Source organism: Lepisma saccharinum, chromosome 29 (genome assembly GCF_977018435.1).
Source record: "Lepisma saccharinum chromosome 29, izLepSacc3.1, whole genome shotgun sequence".
Classification (NCBI taxonomy): Eukaryota; Metazoa; Arthropoda; class Insecta; order Zygentoma; family Lepismatidae; genus Lepisma; species Lepisma saccharinum.
In genome coordinates, this window is record NC_139257.1 from 48031454 (window position 1) to 48052921 (window position 21468).

The following is a 21468-nucleotide window of genomic DNA, read 5'->3' on the forward strand; positions in this document are numbered from 1 at the left end:
TTTTCCTAAGGATTTTATTTTCAAATACTCTCAATTTATGTCCCTCTTTCAATGTTTGAAAAACTAATTAAATAAATAAATAAATATTGTTTAAATGGCTTACATAATATGGTTATATGCACTCCAACCAGCAGTCTTTTATTAGAACTCATTCAGCATTCAAAATACTTTCAGAATCGCCGATTGGTTTGGAAATAACCGAAATTTCTCTTGTATAAATTTATTTTGTTGCGTTATGTAATGAATGTAATACAAAAGTGTGTGGACCTGCAGGGAGACTACGTAGAAAATAGGTTGCAATTGTGGTCCCATCCTATTGCCTTCTAGGTGAGGCTCGCTAGTTATGCGACACCCCTCGTATATTGGTAGTTTTCGCCATAGAGTTGAGCAATACATGCAACGCCTTACAGGGAAGCAAGCATTTCAGAATCTAAGTGTCCCATTTTTAATGACTGTGACTGTACAGTGACCGAGTTATGAAAATCCAAGGAGAAATGTTTATCCTGTAAGTCGCAAACTTGCTATTTTCAGAATAAAGTTAGAATCAGCTTTGATGTAGTTTCAACAGAACCTCTCGACCAGAAGCACTTTAGCTTATGAGGAGCGACCTTTCACGCTGTACTTCTAGTTCTGTGCCTTCCAATTCCAGAAATGGAGGACGTCATTCTCATTTCCAAAATTAGAATCGATTTTGTCTAATCAGCTTACTTCTAGACGAGCATTATCATTGCCGGTGAGCAGATTAACTTCTCCCGAGAGATTCAGATAATGAATTTTCCTTTTGTTTCGTAAACGAAAATGACGTAAAATTTATCACGAGTTGCAACTCGTTGCCTACGCACTTCCACCAGATGTTTCCACTGACAAAACCACTATTCCGTTGTCTTCCTGGAAAGAAAATCATCGCGCAGAGTGTTTCGTGTCCTAGCAGATATCACCCTCTCTAAGCATGATGTATGTTGGACATTAGCTTAAGATAAGTCGCGAAATCCGTAAAGAATGAAGGAGAGGTTGACTGATTTTTCACTTCCTGAAAGTCAATATCTCGGAGAAAGTCAGACTTACTCTGAATGTCTTCGCTGCATGTTGGAATATCTCCAAGAGTCTGAGAACGTTGTCTTCGATAGGGGTGTGCGGGATCCCGAAATGATTTCCAGACTTCTCGGGATCCCGAACATTCGCAAAATTCCAAATGGTCATTTCAAAGAGTGTCCAATTACGATGTTTTTTTTGCATTGTAAGTGTCTGACACTTCTCGGAAATTGTTAGTTCTCATTCCAGAAATACAAAAAACAATCACTTAATGGAAATATAGAATTCGAGATTTTCGAAGCGCCGGGTGCGAATTTTTCCCGTCCCGACTAAAAAAATTCTGTCTTCGATGCATGGGAGTGCATAGTTTGTTGCGGTGGTGGCATTGGAAGGGATCAGCTGAAGCACGTTACGGCAAATGATGTGGGCACTCATTTGAAATCTTTTTAAAATGGAATTATAGTGCGAAAAAAAAATTGTTGCATATTTTGAAAGCATGATGCATATAGTACATACTCCTGAAGAGGATTCTGTGCTGCTGTCCTGAAGAATCCATAGCATGCCGTGGCCAGCTTATCTATCACCCAACTTTAACTGCATAGAAAATGCATGGGCACTGATCTCCAATCTTCCAAACCCAACGCGAACCCTCCCAACAGCTCACTGAGCAGTGAGCACCTATCTTCACGACGTGGCATGCTTTGCAGCAGGTTGTCTAGTGTATCCTGAGCTATCGGAGAGTCTGTGGTGGATTGGGATGATTGACGAGACCTCTCTTCCTGAATGTCCATGCAGTAGAGGTTTGGGAATAAGCTGGCCATGACTGCGATGGATTCTGGGCTCCTGCAAGAACGGATGATAAGGACACGATGGTGGTATCGTAGGGACCGGGACTTCATGTTATAACATATTTTTCATTTGGCTTCGGATCTAATATTGGGGTGAGATCTTTACATATCTGATGAAAATCAGCCGAAATAGACGAACTTGACAAAGCATATTTTGATATATTTCACCAATTTCGCGTTTTTACAACATATTTCTTCAATTTTCTTGTAATAAGACATATTTCTGTATAATTTCGTAATTCTCTCGCACATAATCGGTTATTTCATATTGTTTTCTTCGTAGCTTTAGCACAACGGATAGTTCATATTGTCGATGGCAGGATATGGAAATTTCGGAGGAAGAAAGGTGCCGTCACTCTCATCTTTAGGGAATGAAGTGCAGAGATAAGTCAGGGTGACGTTATATGTATTTGGTGTGGGAGGGGCCCGGTGTAGGTGGCGGGCAATCAGGTGGCGTTTCTCGGACGTCCGCGCTCAATATTTCTTAAATATTTCAATATCTCTTCAATATTTCTCGCTAAGTGTTACGGGCAAAGTGGATAAAAGTCATGATTTTTATTTAAAAAATAATTTTTGTTGATTTTTTATTTAAATCTTTTTTAGATTAAGTTGGATGTTTGGAACCATACATGTAGATATAAGTTTTTTTTTTATAGAAAGGCTTTTTCTAGTAAACGGCCCTGTAAAATATTTGAACAGTTTGATGAAAGCAAATATTCATTTTTCGGTTTCTGATACTGTACCTACTATGAAAATGTTTGTTGAATGTGTTAATGAAACTAATAATAATTTGTGACTTTTCTTCCAGTGAATATACAACATTCTGGATGTACTCTATAATTGTAACTTAAAATATTAACTTAAATATTTTAATAGTCTTCGTAGCTGAATTTTGGAGATTTTTTAATTATAGTTTGAAAAGTATCAGCTACCATGTTTATTTACAGTTTAGTGATAAGGACACTATTTATTTTTTAACGTGATTAGTAGTTTGCATACTTTTCTACACAAAATGTTTGCTATTTTTGCCTATAACAATTATTGAATTTTAAATCAAGAGAAAGTGTTTACATTTTCTTTCGTATGAGCTTCACAGAATCAGTACATATATATTTTCTTTTCTTTATTTTCCTATCTTGATTACGAAATTAATGTACTTTCACCAAAAGTGATTCTGCTATCTACAAAATCCTTATGTACGTTATTCTATAAATTATTTATTTAAATCGCGATTTATATCAACCTGATTTTAAATCAATCTACCTTGGTTACGGGAAATTATTTTTTTCTCCTGAAGAAAATCATACCAATATTCGGTAGCACTAATAAATGCTGGAGCAAAAGTAATTGTTTAATGTAGAAGGTTACTATTACGTATTAAGTGCTGTTTCTCTCTCTTTCTTGACATGAAAAGTGAAGTGATTTCCTACCCCCTTCCTTCCCGAGCTCCCTTGCTCCGTGTAGACGTGAAGGGGTGTTATGATGGAAGGCAGACAGCTTCAGGCACGTCAAGCGGCACTCGAGGAATGTGTTTTTATGAGGACCGAAGATGAAAATCTGTTCGGGCGATTCCAGAAGTGCTAAATGGAATTCCTTTCCCTAAATTAGATACCAGATTTGACTGAATAACTAGAATTTTACGATTCTACTCGTGTTCGCGTAGTGTTTGTTGCCTGGAACGACTTAAACAAAACATAGAGTAGTTCCGGAAAATCCTACCAGATGGCATTTCTGATGAATTTAATCACGAATAGGCTAAATCTTTGTGTCTGTATTTCGTGCAACTGATGACAAATCTGTGCAGTATAGCGTTCCACTATCAAAAATGCTACAATTGAACACACAAAATGACTTACAGAAATGCAGATTTTTCTGATGTAAGTTGCCTTCCTCGCCACGTAATGAATTCTCCATATATTTTTTGTTTTTGACATGACTTGTGTATTTTGATACAACTGCTGCTTCTACTGTATGCAGGCGTTATAGAACCAGGATTGTTAAAGGTCCACGAATTTTAAATGAATTCAATTCCGGTCCAGGATAGAAAATCAGCAAGCGTAAATGGGTTCTAGACCGTAAAGAACCTTTCTATGTTTAAAGTATTTCAATTCGGTCCAGGAACTTTTTTCGGATGAATTTAAATACGGTCCAGGAACTTTTTTCGGATGAATTTAAATACGGTCCAGAAACTTTTTTCGGATGAATTTAAATGCGGTCCAGAAACTTTTTTCGGATGAATTTAAATACGATCCAGGAACTTTTTTCGGATGAATTTAAATACGATCCAGGAACTTTTTTCGGATGAATTTAAATACGGTCCAGAAACTTTTTTCGGATGAATTTAAATACGGTCCAGAAACTTTTTTCGGATGAATTTAAATACGATCCAGGAACTTTTTTCGGATGAATTTAAATACGATCCAGGAACTTTTTTCGGATGAATTTAAATACGGTCCAGAAACTTTTTTCGGATGAATTCAAATACGATCCAGGAACTTTTTTCGGATGAATTTAAATACGGTCCAGAAACTTTTTTCGGATGAATTTAAATACGATCCAGGAACTTTTTTCGGATGAATTTAAATACGATCCAGGAACTTTTTTCGGATGAATTTAAATACGATCCAGGAACTTTTTTCGGATGAATTTAAATACGGTCCAGAAACTTTTTTCGGATGAATTTAAATGCGGTCCAGAAACTTTTTTGGGTGAATTTAAATACGGTCCAGAAACTTTTTTCGGATGAATTTAAATACGGTCCAGAAACTTTTTTCGGATGAATTTAAATACGGTCGAGAAACTTTTTTCGGATGAATTTAAATACGGTCCAGAAACTTTTTTCGGATGAATTTAAATACGATCCAGGAACTTTTTTCGGATGAATTTAAATACGGTCCAGAAACTTTTTTCGGATGAATTTAAATACGGTCCAGAAACTTTTTTCGCATGAATTTAAATACGATCCAGGAACTTTTTTCGGATGAATTTAAATACGGTCCAGAAACTTTTTTCGGATGAATTTAAATGCGGTCCAGAAACTTTTTTCGGATGAATTTAAATACGATCCAGGAACTTTTTTCGGATGAATTTAAATACGGTCCAGAAACTTTTTTCGGATGAATTTAAATACGGTCGAGAAACTTTTTTCGGATGAATTTAAATACGATCCAGGAACTTTTTTCGGATGAATTTAAATACGGTCCAGAAACTTTTTTCGGATGAATTTAAATACGGTCCAGAAACTTTTTTCGCATGAATTTAAATACGATCCAGGAACTTTTTTCGGATGAATTTAAATACGGTCCAGAAACTTTTTTCGGATGAATTTAAATGCGGTCCAGAAACTTTTTTCGGATGAATTTAAATACGATCCAGGAACTTTTTTCGGATGAATTTAAATACGGTCCAGAAACTTTTTTCGGATGAATTTAAATACGGTCGAGAAACTTTTTTCGGATGAATTTAAATACGATCCAGGAACTTTTTTCGGATGAATTTAAATACGGTCCAGAAACTTTTTTCGGATGAATTTAAATACGGTCCAGAAACTTTTTTCGCATGAATTTAAATACGATCCAGGAACTTTTTTCGGATGAATTTAAATACGGTCCAGAAACTTTTTTCGGATGAATTTAAATGCGGTCCAGAAACTTTTTTCGGATGAATTTAAATACGATCCAGGAACTTTTTTCGGATGAATTTAAATACGATCCAGGAACTTTTTTCGGATGAATTTAAATACGGTCCAGAAACTTTTTTCGGATGAATTTAAATACGGTCCAGAAACTTTTTTCGGATGAATTTAAATACGGTCGAGAAACTTTTTTCGGATGAATTTAAATACGGTCCAGAAACTTTTTTCGGATGAATTTAAATACGATCCAGAAACTTTTTTCGGATGAATTTAAATACGATCCAGAAACTTTTTTCGGATGAATTTAAATACGATCCAGAAACTTTTTTCGGATGAATTTAAATACGGTCCAGAAACTTTTTTCGGATGAATTTAAATACGGTCCAGAAACTTTTTTCGCATGAATTTAAATACGGTCCAGAAACTTTTTTCGCATGAATTTAAATACGATCCAGGAACTTTTTTCGGATGAATTTAAATACGGTCCAGAAACTTTTTTCGGATGAATTTAAATGCGGTCCAGAAACTTTTTTCGGATGAATTTAAATACGATCCAGGAACTTTTTTCGGATGAATTTAAATACGGTCCAGAAACTTTTTTCGGATGAATTTAAATACGATCCAGAAACTTTTTTCGGATGAATTTAAATGCGGTCCAGAAACTTTTTTCGGATGAATTTAAATACGGTCGAGAAACTTTTTTCGGATGAATTTAAATACGGTCGAGAAACTTTTTTCGGATGAATTTAAATACGGTCGAGAAACTTTTTTCGGATGAATTTAAATACGGTCCAGAAACTTTTTTCGGATGAATTTAAATACGATCCAGAAACTTTTTTCGGATGAATTTAAATACGATCCAGAAACTTTTTTCGGATGAATTTAAATACGATCCAGAAACTTTTTTCGGATGAATTTAAATACGATCCAGAAACTTTTTTCGGATGAATTTAAATACGATCCAGAAACTTTTTTCGGATGAATTTAAATACGGTCCAGAAACTTTTTTCGGATGAATTTAAATACGATCCAGAAACTTTTTTCGGATGAATTTAAATACGATCCAGAAACTTTTTTCGGATGAATTTAAATACGATCCAGAAACTTTTTTCGGATGAATTTAAATACGATCCAGAAACTTTTTTCGGATGAATTTAAATACGATCCAGAAACTTTTTTCGGATGAATTTAAATACGATCCAGGAACTTTTTTCGGATGAATTTAAATACGGTCCAGAAACTTTTTTCGGATGAATTTAAATACGATCCAGAAACTTTTTTCGGATGAATTTAAATACGATCCAGAAACTTTTTTCGGATGAATTTAAATACGATCCAGAAACTTTTTTCGGATGAATTTAAATACGATCCAGAAACTTTTTTCGGATGAATTTAAATACGATCCAGAAACTTTTTTCGGATGAATTTAAATACGATCCAGAAACTTTTTTCGGATGAATTTAAATACGATCCAGAAACTTTTTCCGGATGAATTTAAATACGATCCAGGAACTTTTTTCGGATGAATTTAAATACGGTCCAGAAACTTTTTCCGGATGAATTTAAATACGATCCAGGAACTTTTTCCGGATGAATTTAAATACGATCCAGGAACTTTTTTCGGATGAATTTAAATACGGTCCAGAAACTTTTTTCGGATGAATTTAAATACGATCCAGAAACTTTTTTCGGATGAATTTAAATACGATCCAGAAACTTTTTTCGGATGAATTTAAATACGATCCAGAAACTTTTTTCGGATGAATTTAAATACGATCCAGAAACTTTTTTCGGATGAATTTAAATACGATCCAGAAACTTTTTTCGGATGAATTTAAATACGGTCCAGAAACTTTTTTCGGATGAATTTAAATACGATCCAGAAACTTTTTTCGGATGAATTTAAATACGATCCAGAAACTTTTTTCGGATGAATTTAAATACGATCCAGAAACTTTTTTCGGATGAATTTAAATACGATCCAGAAACTTTTTTCGGATGAATTTAAATACGATCCAGAAACTTTTTTCGGATGAATTTAAATACGATCCAGGAACTTTTTTCGGATGAATTTAAATACGGTCCAGAAACTTTTTTCGGATGAATTTAAATACGATCCAGAAACTTTTTTCGGATGAATTTAAATACGATCCAGAAACTTTTTTCGGATGAATTTAAATACGATCCAGAAACTTTTTTCGGATGAATTTAAATACGATCCAGAAACTTTTTTCGGATGAATTTAAATACGATCCAGAAACTTTTTTCGGATGAATTTAAATACGATCCAGAAACTTTTTTCGGATGAATTTAAATACGATCCAGAAACTTTTTCCGGATGAATTTAAATACGATCCAGGAACTTTTTTCGGATGAATTTAAATACGGTCCAGAAACTTTTTCCGGATGAATTTAAATACGATCCAGGAACTTTTTCCGGATGAATTTAAATACGATCCAGGAACTTTTTTCGGATGAATTTAAATACGATCCAGGAACTTTTTTCGGATGAATTTAAATACGGTCCAGAAACTTTTTTCGGTTGAATTTAAATACGGTCCAGAAACTTTTTCCGGATGAATTTAAATACGATCCAGGAACTTTTTTCGGATGAATTTAAATACGATCCAGGAACTTTTTCCGGATGAATTTAAATACGATCCAGGAACTTTTTTCGGATGAATTTAAATACGGTCCAGAAACTTTTTTCGGTTGAATTTAAATACGGTCCAGAAACTTTTTCCGGATGAATTTAAATACGATCCAGGAACTTTTTTCGGATGAATTTAAATACGATCCAGGAACTTTTTCCGGATGAATTTAAATACGATCCAGGAACTTTTTTCGGATGAATTTAAATACGATCCAGGAACTTTTTTCGGATGAATTTAAATACGGTCCAGAAACTTTTTCCGGATGAATTTAAATACGATCCAGGAACTTTTTTCGGATGAATTTAAATACGATCCAGGAACTTTTTTCGGATGAATTTAAATACGATCCAGGAACTTTTTTCGGATGAATTTAAATACGGTCCAGAAACTTTTTTCGGTTGAATTTAAATACGGTCCAGAAACTTTTTCCGGATGAATTTAAATACGATCCAGGACCTTTTTTCGGATGAATTTAAATACGATCCAGGAACTTTTTTCGGATGAATTTAAATACGGTCCAGAAACTTTTTCCGGATGAATTTAAATACGATCCAGGAACTTTTTTCGGATGAATTTAAATACGGTCCAGAAACTTTTTTCGGTTGAATTTAAATACGGTCCAGAAACTTTTTCCGGATGAATTTAAATACGATCCAGGAACTTTTTTCGGATGAATTTAAATACGATCCAGGAACTTTTTCCGGATGAATTTAAATACGATCCAGGAACTTTTTTCGGATGAATTTAAATACGATCCAGGAACTTTTTTCGGATGAATTTAAATACGATCCAGGAACTTTTTTCGGTTGAATTTAAATACGGTCCAGAAACTTTTTCCGGATGAATTTAAATACGATCCAGGAACTTTTTTCGGATGAATTTAAATACGATCCAGGAACTTTTTTCGGATGAATTTAAATACGGTCCAGAAACTTTTTCCGGATGAATTTAAATACGATCCAGGAACTTTTTTCGGATGAATTTAAATACGGTCCAGAAACTTTTTTCGGTTGAATTTAAATACGGTCCAGAAACTTTTTCCGGATGAATTTAAATACGATCCAGGAACTTTTTTCGGATGAATTTAAATACGATCCAGGAACTTTTTCCGGATGAATTTAAATACGATCCAGGAACTTTTTTCGGATGAATTTAAATACGATCCAGGAACTTTTTTCGGATGAATTTAAATACGGTCCAGAAACTTTTTCCGGATGAATTTAAATACGATCCAGGAACTTTTTTCGGATGAATTTAAATACGATCCAGGAACTTTTTTCGGATGAATTTAAATACGATCCAGGAACTTTTTTCGGATGAATTTAAATACGGTCCAGAAACTTTTTTCGGTTGAATTTAAATACGGTCCAGAAACTTTTTCCGGATGAATTTAAATACGATCCAGGAACTTTTTTCGGATGAATTTAAATACGATCCAGGAACTTTTTTCGGATGAATTTAAATACGGTCCAGAAACTTTTTCCGGATGAATTTAAATACGATCCAGGAACTTTTTTCGGATGAATTTAAATACGATCCAGGAACTTTTTTCGGATGAATTTAAATACGATCCAGGAACTTTTTTCGGATGAATTTAAATACGGTCCAGAAACTTTTTTCAATGAAACAATACGCAACTTGTATCGAATTTAAATTGTGCGAGAAAAGAAAGATTCCGTTCGTGCAGCGAAACCCAATAGAACATATTAGAACTCTTAGCATGCAATGTCAATTGGACATTATCCATCGTCTAGTGCTTTAAACTATACTTGCTTTGACACTACGTCTTCTCTCGTCTTCAGCTGAAATTTTTGTCAGTGATGCAGTACATGATTCTGGTGGGCGCCCAGGAGTAGTTGGTCAGAGCAACGTATATGTAGTAAAGGTCTGTCGTAGCTTCGATTCCCACCAATAGAAATTATGCGTGAAGACGAAAGAACGTACTGTTACAATAGGTAGCTATGGTAGCTACTGTAGACAATGGATAATGTGCCCAATTACCTAACTACCCTCTACTATACTCTATTTCCGGAATCTGTGGAGCAAAGTCACTCGTAGCGGCAGGCACGTAGGGAGGGCTAAGGGGGCTGAAGTCCCCGAAATCCTACAAATATCTAATTTAAATAGTGATAGTGGTAATTATTTCTACTACCTTATCAGAATTAAACATTGGATCGAAAAAAAATTAGTGTACAATAGAGAAACCAGGTTATAATATTTTTATATTCTACCATTTAATACCAAGAATAAATGGATCCACAGCTCTCAAAATGTGTAGTTTTCCGTTTGAGAGTCGCACAATATAGATTTTAGTAAAATTTGGCTCTTTTTTTCAGGCCTTTTTTTTTAACGGAATGTGTAAATGTTAATAACAAAATACAATAACTATGAATTTCAGTACACTAGCTGTACAAAAGTAAGAAAAATAATGGACAACGCTTGTGTTGGATTGTCACTCATACGGTGGATCGAGTAGCAACGTCTTAATAATAATAATAATAATAATAATAATAATAATAATAAATTTGGATTAAAATTGGTTTATTTTTAATAACTTATAATAGTTAGTATTGTAAAATGATAATTATAACAGTGGTAATAATTGTTGTCATCATTATTTCTAATAATCAAGTTTTATTAGTCGCCTGCTCCCTCTACAAATATTTCTGGCGACGCATATGCTAAGGGATGAGCCCCCCCCGAAATAAATGTCCTGGCTACGGACCTGCATAGCGGCATAGAAGGGGAGGGAATGGAATAGGCAGAGCGAAGCAGTACACGCTGCTGGGAAGGCTGCTAACTGCAGTTGCTATCCCCCTCCACGCAATCCTGTTCCCTCTCACGTGTTCATTGGTGGAGCCGTCTCGCGTCACTACTTACGCAGAGACTTGTTTCGCTTGGTCCAGGAATACCTGGCGCAGCGCATGCGTCAATTGTGGGAGAAAGACAGCTTGCTCTGCGACGACATTCATGAGCATTTCTACATTCTCATTTCTTCAGTGATCAGCATCACGCCCCTGACCGCCTTTACCCCCCAGGGTTTCCCCCAGGTACCCATGTTATTCGACGCTGGGTGGGCGCCGGGGCCGCTTCCACCGTTAGAAAAGTTCCCGGTTCAAATCCGGGAACTTTTCTAACGGTGGAAGCGGCCCCGGCGCCCACCCAGCGTCGAATAACATGGGTACCTGGGGGAAACCCTGGGGGGTAAAGGCGGTCAGGGGCGTGATGCTGATCACATCACCCCCACTCACGACCGGATCAAGAAAGTGTGGGGCGTTACCGCCACACCCCCTATACGCCTTCATGGCGTGGTGCTATGCACAGGGGAACACTTTACTTTACTTTTTTTTTTACTTTTAGGAGAAGCATTTATTTTACACGAGAGCGCTGAACTAAAGCCCCTATCACACGGAACTGCATTTCTAGTAGGAATGCCCTAGTTGGCGCTGAACTAACTTTCTAGGTAGCAATCATGGCCGCCTGGCTGACTGCTTGACTGGTTTGGAGGAATAGGACATGTTCTAATTGCTACTTGCTTTCCTCGACTGGATTCTGTGGAACAGCCAATCAGAGCAAAGTTTCGCCATGTGAAGATAATCTGTGAGTGTGCAAAGGAGCGCTTTTGTCTGTGGTTTGCGAGTGTTACTCCAGCAATGTATAACGTATACAGCATGAAAGGCGCATTGAGTTACACCATCTATGCTGAGTGCACGGTGTTTACATTTGAAACAACTAAAATATTCTTCCATACGTGTACAGTAAACGTTGTAAAGTATGTATTTAAGCAGCGCCATTGTTTTGTACCTAATAACGTCTTATACGAAACGTTATTCCTCTCGGTTGAATAGTTATCGGCTTTTAAAACTGTGAAGTGATACATTGTTTACATCTCACGCGGCCGCCATTACAACTTCCCTCGTATGGGAACAAAAATGTATCGACAAGTACGCTGATAAGTATCGTGTGAGGCGAAAACTAGCAAATTGGTAGCCAGTCCAGCGCCAACTAGGGTATACCTACTGGATTTCCAGTTCCGTGTGATGCGGGCTTTAGCTTATATTACATTTCTTGGATCTGAAGTGAAATAAAGTAATAATTCGTCTCCCACAATTGATGCATGCATCACTTCAGATCCAAGAAATGTAATATAAGCGTATAATTGAGCGCTCTCGTGTAAAATAAATACTTCTCCTATATGAAGAAATTAGAATGTAGAAATGCTCATGAATGTCGTCGCAGAGCAAGCTGTCCTTTTTCCCCACAATTGACGCATGCACCGCATGCGTTCACGAGACGCCTCTGGTACAGAGTATAGGAAGGCGGTTGACCCTTCTGCTCTATAATCAAAACATGTGTGGTGATCCTTTTCCCACTACTGCATTCTCAGAAATAAATCTGGGCCTCCCCGATGGCGCAGTGTTCTTCGTCTTCGCCTTGAAATCAAGGGGTCCCGGGTTCTTTACCCGGTGGAGGCACAAGTGGTTCGGATCCCACTTTAAACTGTTAGTCCAGTTCCGATTAGCCTTAGTGCTGTGCATAAAGTGGACTTAAAACATCAAATCAAATCAAAATCAAATCAGAAATAGATCTCAATTCCACACACTGAAAATGTAGCACTTTCTACATCTTAGTATTCAAATATCTAGCAACAAAGTACTGCGCGGAAAGAGAAAAATTAACGATTTGTAACGGCACTCTGGAAATTTCCCAATTTCGTTTTTTTCCCAATTTGAACTGACATTCATAATATTCATTAACAATCCCAATATTGACTAAAGAATAGCTTAGTTGTTCTGCTACTTTCAATTCTTCATTAGCGTAGTCACCGTAACTTCCTCTCTTAGCCTTCCCGATGGCGCAATGGTAGCGGCGTCGCCTTGTAATCAAGGAGTCCCTGGTTCGATACCCGGTGGAGACACACAGTGGTTCGGATCCCACTTTAAACTGTAGATGCAGTCCCGATTAGCCTTATTGTGCATAAAGTGGACTTAAAATACCAAATTAAAATAAGAATCAAAATCACCGTAACTCTCTACAATGCCGGAGGATCCAGGTTCTAAACCTGTTGAGGCTTAGATGTAGCATGGCATTCGTATCAGTACCCATCATCTTTATCGTCGCGATTATCGCAAGAGGTAAAAATACGACACAAAATAACCCAAACAGAAGCTTGGAATCAATCTGAATATTGGTTACGTTGGATACGTGGTAGAATTGTCTTAAAAATCACTTCCTGTGATGTAATAGGGTTTTTGATTCGAGTCCATTTGTATAATACATATCGTTGTTGCGTACAATAAGTAGTTTCACGTTCACCACACTCTTCCATTGTTTAGAAGTCGTAAGGAAGAAGGATCTCTAAATTTCCGCTTTCACATGTCAATGCAACTTTAACATAAGTTCAGTGTAGGTCACAAAAGAGATTTACATATCGTTATGATATCTTTTAAACGTCACGAAATCTAATTCCAATAGAATACGCTACTACTCCTTACGTTCCTGTAAATGTTCACCATTAGTCGGGCGAAAAAAAAAGTAACGAAGATTTCCGTGTTTCCTTCAGCAGAGATAAGGCGCCTGCTTGTAGTAAGCAAGCACCAACTGCTTCGATCAGTGACCTTCACTGCCAGAGTGACTCACAGCAATTCTGCCCTCGTTCCAGTGTGCGTATAAAACAGGTATTTTATTTCGTTCGTTCCAATCCACAGTTATATAAAGCTAACATTCTCATATTTTCGTAAAATATGTTGGAAACAAGTTGTATACATTATGATCTTCCAGAGTGTTGTTGCCTGCTATTTACACGCGGGAGATGGGGGTGTTGTAAACATTTCTGAATCCAAAGATCGAGCACGAAGGAAAAGTCGTGTAAGCATTGGAGGTAATAACAAGGTAATAGAAGTTGTAGGAAATGATGGAATAAATTATGTTAGAATTTGAGTAAAAACAGTTTTCATCACAAATAGATTCATCAGATCACTCTTCAGCGGAAAGTAGGACAAATTGTCTCAAAACGTTGGACACGAACGCATTTGCAGTAAATATAATAGGTTACTAGGACATCTTAGCATATAACGAGAATATGACACATCTTCAGCTCAAAAATGAATGTTGAAGTGAACGGTTGAGCTCAAAATTCCTGAACTGCTAATTAATAGCATGGCCGTATGTGATTTCAACTTGTGTATGCAAAACAGAACGTTTTTCGTCGAGACGGGGCCAAGAAGGGTAAACAATCCATGAATTCGGGAAGGAAAAAGTTCACAATTTCGTAAACAGAGTCTGGAAGTTCTTGTTTATTGAAATGTAAGAAACTAATATACACTGGGAAAAACAGAATTGTGTGCCTTATTTCTGCAATAAGGACTGTTTATGTAATTTCTGGAATGAAACTTGTTGCTTCGAACAAATTACCGACACTTATTATAGTATCGATAAAACTTCACAAAGTAAGCATTTTTATACATATATCCTGACTTTTCCGGATCTAGAAAATCGGGAAGTAATTTCTGAGCTGGGATTGTATTCTTTTTTCTGAACATCCAGTAGCAACCGTGCACACTCTTTGATTTAAGCATACTTCTCCAAGGAACCACGTTATCTCAGACTTCCCTTAGATTTTCTGTTTCTCCATCTAATTTGAAGTTACGTGATGCCAAAAATATAAGACATTTGTGATTTCTTTCAAATTCCTTCCGGAGGCCAGACACAACTCTAAAATCTAGGACACGTCCGGAAATAAGAATACTTCTTATAACCTCTTTTTATTTTCTTATTTAGCTTAGTTTTTCTTTCACATTTTGCTAATCGCGACGATGAGAATGAGTGATATGATGAAATTGATGAAGGGGCACTCACAAAGAACACCCATACCCACGGCGGGATTCGAACCCAGGACGCCAGACATCGTAGCGCACTGTGCTAACCACTCCGTCACGGGCGGAATTCTTATAGCCCTAATCGTTCCACAAGCATTTTTCCTATCTTTAACTACACACGAAACATAAAGAATAATCTAAATAAACAGGTGCCAGTTCACACTCTAACCGTAAAAAAACATATGCATGTGAAAATGCAATATAATATTTATTTTTAGGTAGTTACGATTTATTATTGTATATTAAAGAAAAAACATTAGTGATAAAATGACAGGAACATCTCCAATGAAACACTCATGCCTTATGGATATTTCTATTTCTTGCCGAACAAGATTCCGAGTTCGAGTTCCGACCAAAAAGGGTTTATTGTGTATGTTTATTCATGTGTTTAATCTAATCATAAATCGTCATGAATAATTTAACTTCAGAGGAAGAAAACTGAGGTAATTACTAATAATTACAATAACGAAACAAATTTGATCTTAAAGGTCTGGCTTTGCGCTACATATTACATCACGGGGACTGGCACTTTACGTAGGTGTAGACACACATCGTACAATTTGATGATATCGCGATTACATAATGGATGCGTAACCACTTAACTGGACCCCCAAAATTTCCATTTTATTACTAAATTCTAAATTAGCATAATATCACATAGTTTACCTATTCATAATATGCGCCGCTTTGGTGCACTTTGTGGATTGTTTCGTTGGTTGGTTGTTTTAATTAATATTGCATTAATCAACATCAGGTTAATCGCGGCAGGCAAAGTAGAGGGAAAATGACAATGAAGCAGAACGAGGGGGCCCTTGGTTCCCGATTAATGAAACTTTGTCTACATGCAACTGAGTCGCTGCGTGAAACCGCTGAAAATGTCATTTACTAATTTATAAATTTTGCTTATTTTATATTGCTTTTCAAGCACTTGCGTCAACAAAGGCGATGAGGATGATTAATGAAGCTATGAAGTGGATGATAGGACATGATGATCCATGCCTTACACAAAATTCTAAGTTGCTACTAATGAATATCGAATCGTCTTATCAAGTAGTTGTTTTTAACTTCAATCTTTTTCAAGGATTTCTGGGTTGACAGCATGTGTATTGCGCGATGATGATGAACTTTCTTGATGACAATGACTCTAATATCAGTAAAGAGAACATTTCCTTACGAGTAGCTGTTGTTAAGAAACCAATTCCTGAAACTGGAGGTCTCACGGCACCCAGCTGTTGTTTGTTGTGGCTGGGCGTGGGAGTATGACTCACGCTGCTGTCAATACTCAATCGTTCCCGAGAATCCAGGTCCGCCAGGCAAACCTAAGCGATAAATTTGATATTTGGGTTGCATAGACAACAGGCTTTAAGATGTTACGAAAACGTAGTTCACGTGGCCCACAAACTACTTTCTCTAACTGTACAACAGAATCAGTTAATGAGACTTCAGAGGTAAGTGTGACAGTTCATACAGTCGATTGGTGATCAGTCAGTGTTCATGAGCCACCGAGCCACCCTTGACTTCGACTGATTTTTCGTTAAAATGTCTGCATAGTACATGTCCTGTGTATGTCGAATCGTAAGATTGTATAGTGAACAAGCGCAGATAATAAAGGAGAAAGAAGAAAACTGAGGGGCATTCCCAAATGTTGAGGAGATTTTTTCTTCTGTGGTCAACAAGAGCTACCACTTCTAGATGACGATGGCCTACTAAGGGAGATTTCACACCGTGTCGCCTGAGGATTTCACAAGTCGAAAGTAGGTTTGTGCGGCCTTTTGTGTCGCTACGGTGTGAAACGTTGCTGTTGATTGGCTCCTTCCAAACGACATGGATCGCGTGTCCCTTCAGTCTGAAATCTTCCTAAGTCTTGAAGATTAGTCACAAGGATGGAAAATTAGGGCTTTGTTAAGGTTAGGTGCGAAGGCAGGTGACAGCACCCTAAAGGATAATATCGAAACCTGCAGAAAGAACGCATCTTACTTCAGTCTCCAATACGAAATGATTAAAACTTCTGCTGAGTTGGTTTTAAAAAAATGTGTCCGAGATAAAGAGAGGCGTGCCCAGGATTTTCGGAAGGGAGAGGGGTTACGCATACTATTTCTGGTGGTCAGTCCTCATTTTGCCATGTTTTCCTGTCTTTGACGTTCTTTTTTAAGGAACATACTGTGTCAAATGGGGTTATGACCCAACCAACCCTCCTGGATATAAATGAGTAAGCATGTGATCATATCTGGAGACAAAACATTAGATGTGTTGGGAACGGAAGGGTTTTCATTGTGCATTAGTTTCGCGATCCAGCTGTATCCTATACAAGACTTCCTTTGTTTCGTGCCGATATATGACAAGACTGCGGAAGCTGTGACAGACAATTTTGAACACTTGCGAGTGCTTAGGCCCGAATATGAACAATTTTGTGGGTTTCGGCTTTTATAAGAGCTGCAAACATGGGAGGAAACAGGCTCGAATCAGAGAGAAATATTCGAGAACTGTGTGCGTCCAGTTTGCAGCCCACAGTTTGAATCTCGCGTTGTCGAGTGGATTGTCCATCCCGTGCCTAACGGCTTCAAAAAAACACTTCTGGTACATATATGTTTTGATGCCCGATGAGAAGAAATGGACATACCCACATACTGAGATGGTTCCGACAGACAATGTTTGTGCTTGGAAACAGAGGAGTCGTGTGGTGAAAAGTGTTCCGATTTCACGTCCCGAATAAAATGACAGCCTTAAACAGTGGCGACGATTTAGGGGATAGTTGCTCCCCATACTTTTGCCTCCACACTATCACACTATGGCCTCTTAATGCTAAGCCTTCTCTACCAAGATAAAGTAAACTTTCCTTGCCAACCCCCTCCCCCTGTTTTGGAACCCAATTGCCACCACTGCCTTAAACATACAATTGTGAGGTTCTATCTATACCCCATTAAGAATGGTGATCACCCCCCCCCCCCGAAAGGAATTCCTGGATACGTGCCTGTCCTGCAACACTCTTGTCTTGAATTTCTCCACACTGTGAAAGTTTGTGTGTGCGTCATTTTAAATATTAATTTCACTATTACTGATGTGTTAAATGTTAATGCTACTCTGTTATGTTTGTTTAATGCTTTTTGTAGCTCTGCTAATATTGGTGTTTTTTCTTATCCATTCCAGCAAATGAGGTTACGGCATAACACATGGCATCTAGCGTGTGGTTTATTTCTTCTGTGCACTCTCGTTCATGCCATCGAAGTACGCGTCCCTTGCGTAAACGAAAAAGATGACATTTGGAAGGCGAATAGAGATATTAGCAAGGTTTTAAACGATACTCGTAAAATAGAAATGGATATAAACTCATCTAAAAGTATTTTAGATGAGCTGAAGGCTGATTCAAAACCAAAACAACTTTTCAACTCGTCGATTCAAACTGCTAGAAGAGTGTTAAAGGACTTGAGAATATTCGTACACGACGTAGAGAAAGTTTTAAACTCATCGAACGCAAGTAAACGAATTAAAGAAATTCCGAAGGAAATTTTAAATCTCACAGATTCAGTTTCGGAATCTCTCGACTCTTTAGAGGAACATATAAACTCTTTTCAAAAACTTGATGAATCTTTGAATGAAAATTCGACAGCGGCAGAAATCAACGACGCCAGCCTGGCCAAAGAACAAGTTTTGATGGACGTTGTCAAGTTTGCAGAAGGCTGGACGATTATTCGAATTCAACTCAGTTTTTTGGCCGACATCGAATGGAAGTGTGCAGTTCTTGTAGAAGAAAAAGGTAAGTGATTTAAGTGAAAAGCAAAGTAAAGAACTAATTCGGCTTGTTGTTGGTCCTGCGGGTTTCCATCCTGTTTCTCACCTGAGCACCCAAAACCGAAGAAAAAATTGACATATGCAAGAACTTTCAGAATTAACAATGCGAGCTTGAGAGTCTCAGAAATGGGCTATATAAATTTATTACACTATTAAGGGGAGGAGGTACAGTTACGCACCAATTGTGAATTTATTTCAATATCGTCCGAATGGGCACTGCTAATAAAAGAAAAACCCTGGGCTTATCAAGAGTATGAATTTCTCTTCATGTTGCAAGTGGAAGCGTTTTTTTTTATGTTGATTATTTAAAGTGGACACGCTATTTGAAAAATATGATGAATAAGAATTTTCGGAATCCCATGTATTCCTTATGGGGAATCAACTTCAACATCAAGTTACGGCTAATCAAATGGAAGTTTCGACTTTTCCGCTGGTCAAATGCATCTTCAAAAAGCCCTCTTCCCGTTGATATAATTTTCTATTCCATCGGAAGTTTGATATTCCCAAAAGAACAAATCAAATAATACTCCCATATGCCCAATGCATTTCTTCTTGCCTCCTACGGCCATCCTGGCAGTGTTGCCAAACTTGATGCGCATAAGAGAGCTAAATTTCACTTTAAATGGAGTTAAAACTGGCTTTCAAGGAGCTAGATTTTCGAAGTGCTTCCTAGAGTAATGTTAGTTGTCAAAGGGGTGGGGCGCTGTTAACTCTAAATTGATGACAATTTATTCTTAGTTTCCACCATCTAGATCCAGCGGCATCACCCATCTCATGGTCGTACGAAATCTAAAATAAAGGATTCTCTGATAACAATATTATGCCAATTACACGTCAACACGACACTGTAAAAAAGTAGCTGGGGATATAAGAGGAGGTGGGGCGACGCAGCCAATATAACAATATCACGTCACGTGCAAAATGTATAGTCATGGCAAAAGTTGGTCTATGTGAGCCGGAACCAGTGATGGCATCATTGTGGGGCACGGGGGAGGGCGCCCCAGTTCACATGCAAACGATTGCACGAAAGAGCCAGATCTGGCTCCAAGAGAGCTAAGTTGGCAACACTGCCACGGGGGAAGAGCTTGGGAAGAGCCCCGTGGAGACTTTCCCGCATGCCCAACAGTTCAGCTCGGATTCTTTCATTTACGTTCTTTAATTTACCTCACACACACACACACATTTCTCTAATGTGACCCAACGGCGGAACGGCATCATGGAATCGGCGGAACCGCAGCGATGCTTTGTACACTGATAAGAAGGCTGCTGAAGTCCATATCTCTACAAACACACTCTCCAAATCTCAGTGTCACTGTCTTGTCTGTCTCGCCCTCCGCCAGAGGGACCATATTTAGACTCGCTCCTTCGTCGCGGGGGGAAGGGGGTGGGGGTGAAAGGTCAGATTCTATTGGTTAATTTAAACACTCTTCGATAAATCATGAAAGAACCAAGAATTACAGAATACAGAAATTTAGAGTGAAATTAAGCTAACACTCATTTACGATGTAGCAGATCACACACACACTCATTAACGCACAAAACGAAATACCAATACAGTACTTAATTACACATAATTATACATAAAACACATAAAAAACAAATACTGTTTATAACAGTATTATACTCCCCTCGCAAAGAAAAAAAGGATCTTACCCCAGGTATGTCTATGAGCAGGCAGGTATCTAGAAATACATTTCGAGGGGGGGGGGTCCAAACCAAGTGTCTCAGAAATGATGATAATAGCTAATAATAATAATAATAATAATAATGTTTAAATTAAAATAATTATATATTATAATTATATTAAATAAGTACTAATTAAATGTATGAGTTAATTAGTATCATATTAAGTATTATTACACAAATAGGTAAAATGACAGCATAAGAATAGAGATAACAGCGCAAATTCATTATCTAGCTTAGCTGTAGTTAAAATCACCAAAATTAGTATAATAACAAGGGGTGCCCACAAGGGGGATTATGGCGCAGGGTGCGCCATCGAGATTTTTGGAGGATTTTCCCCTTCAAATACTATAATATATTTTTCCAAAATATATGTAAAAATTTAAGCACCTTAAATGCATCGTATTTCATCCAATAGATGAAGAAAAGAAAGTGTTTAACAAACACCAGGTGTTATCGAAAAGGGGGGGGGGGTTCTGAATTAAATGTTGGGGGGACAGTATCCAACTCTAGGTCTTAGATTATGACATATATTTTAGTTAGAGAGGGATTGAGCATTAAATTAAGGGGGTATCCAACTCTTGTGTATTACTATTGTCAGTCTGATGCGGAAATTCTGGTGTGGAGACTGAGAATTAATGTTTTGGAGGAGGCAATATCCACTCTTCAATATCAACAGTAAATCTAAAATTTGCATGAAAATTTTGGTGGTAGGATTCAGTATTAAATTTGAAGGGGGAGACAGGAAGCTCTTGATAAAGTGTTAAAGCTTAGAATGTAAAGAGATTTCTGTAGTGGAAAGAGAGAGTTCGAACATTAAAAAAGTAAAGTGTTCCCCTGTGCATAGCACCACGCCATGAAGGCGTATAGGGGGTGTGGGGGTAACGCCCCACACTTTCTTGATCCGGTCGTGAGTGGGGGTGATGTGATCAGCATCACGCCCCTGACCG

The 21468-nt window shown here is 37.5% G+C and overlaps 1 protein-coding gene across 1 annotated transcript in view; it reads left to right on the top strand.

The window, feature by feature from the left end:
- The window catches only part of LOC145981604 (putative sodium/potassium/calcium exchanger CG1090), a 98956-nt gene that overhangs the window by 45219 nt on the left and 32269 nt on the right, over window positions 1–21468 (top strand). The window contains exon 2 of the mRNA XM_083114965.1: window positions 18194–18800. Coding sequence (XP_082971091.1) covers window positions 18197–18800 — 604 coding nt within the window. The 5' untranslated portion in view covers window positions 18194–18196. The remainder of the gene's footprint in view (window positions 1–18193; window positions 18801–21468) is intronic.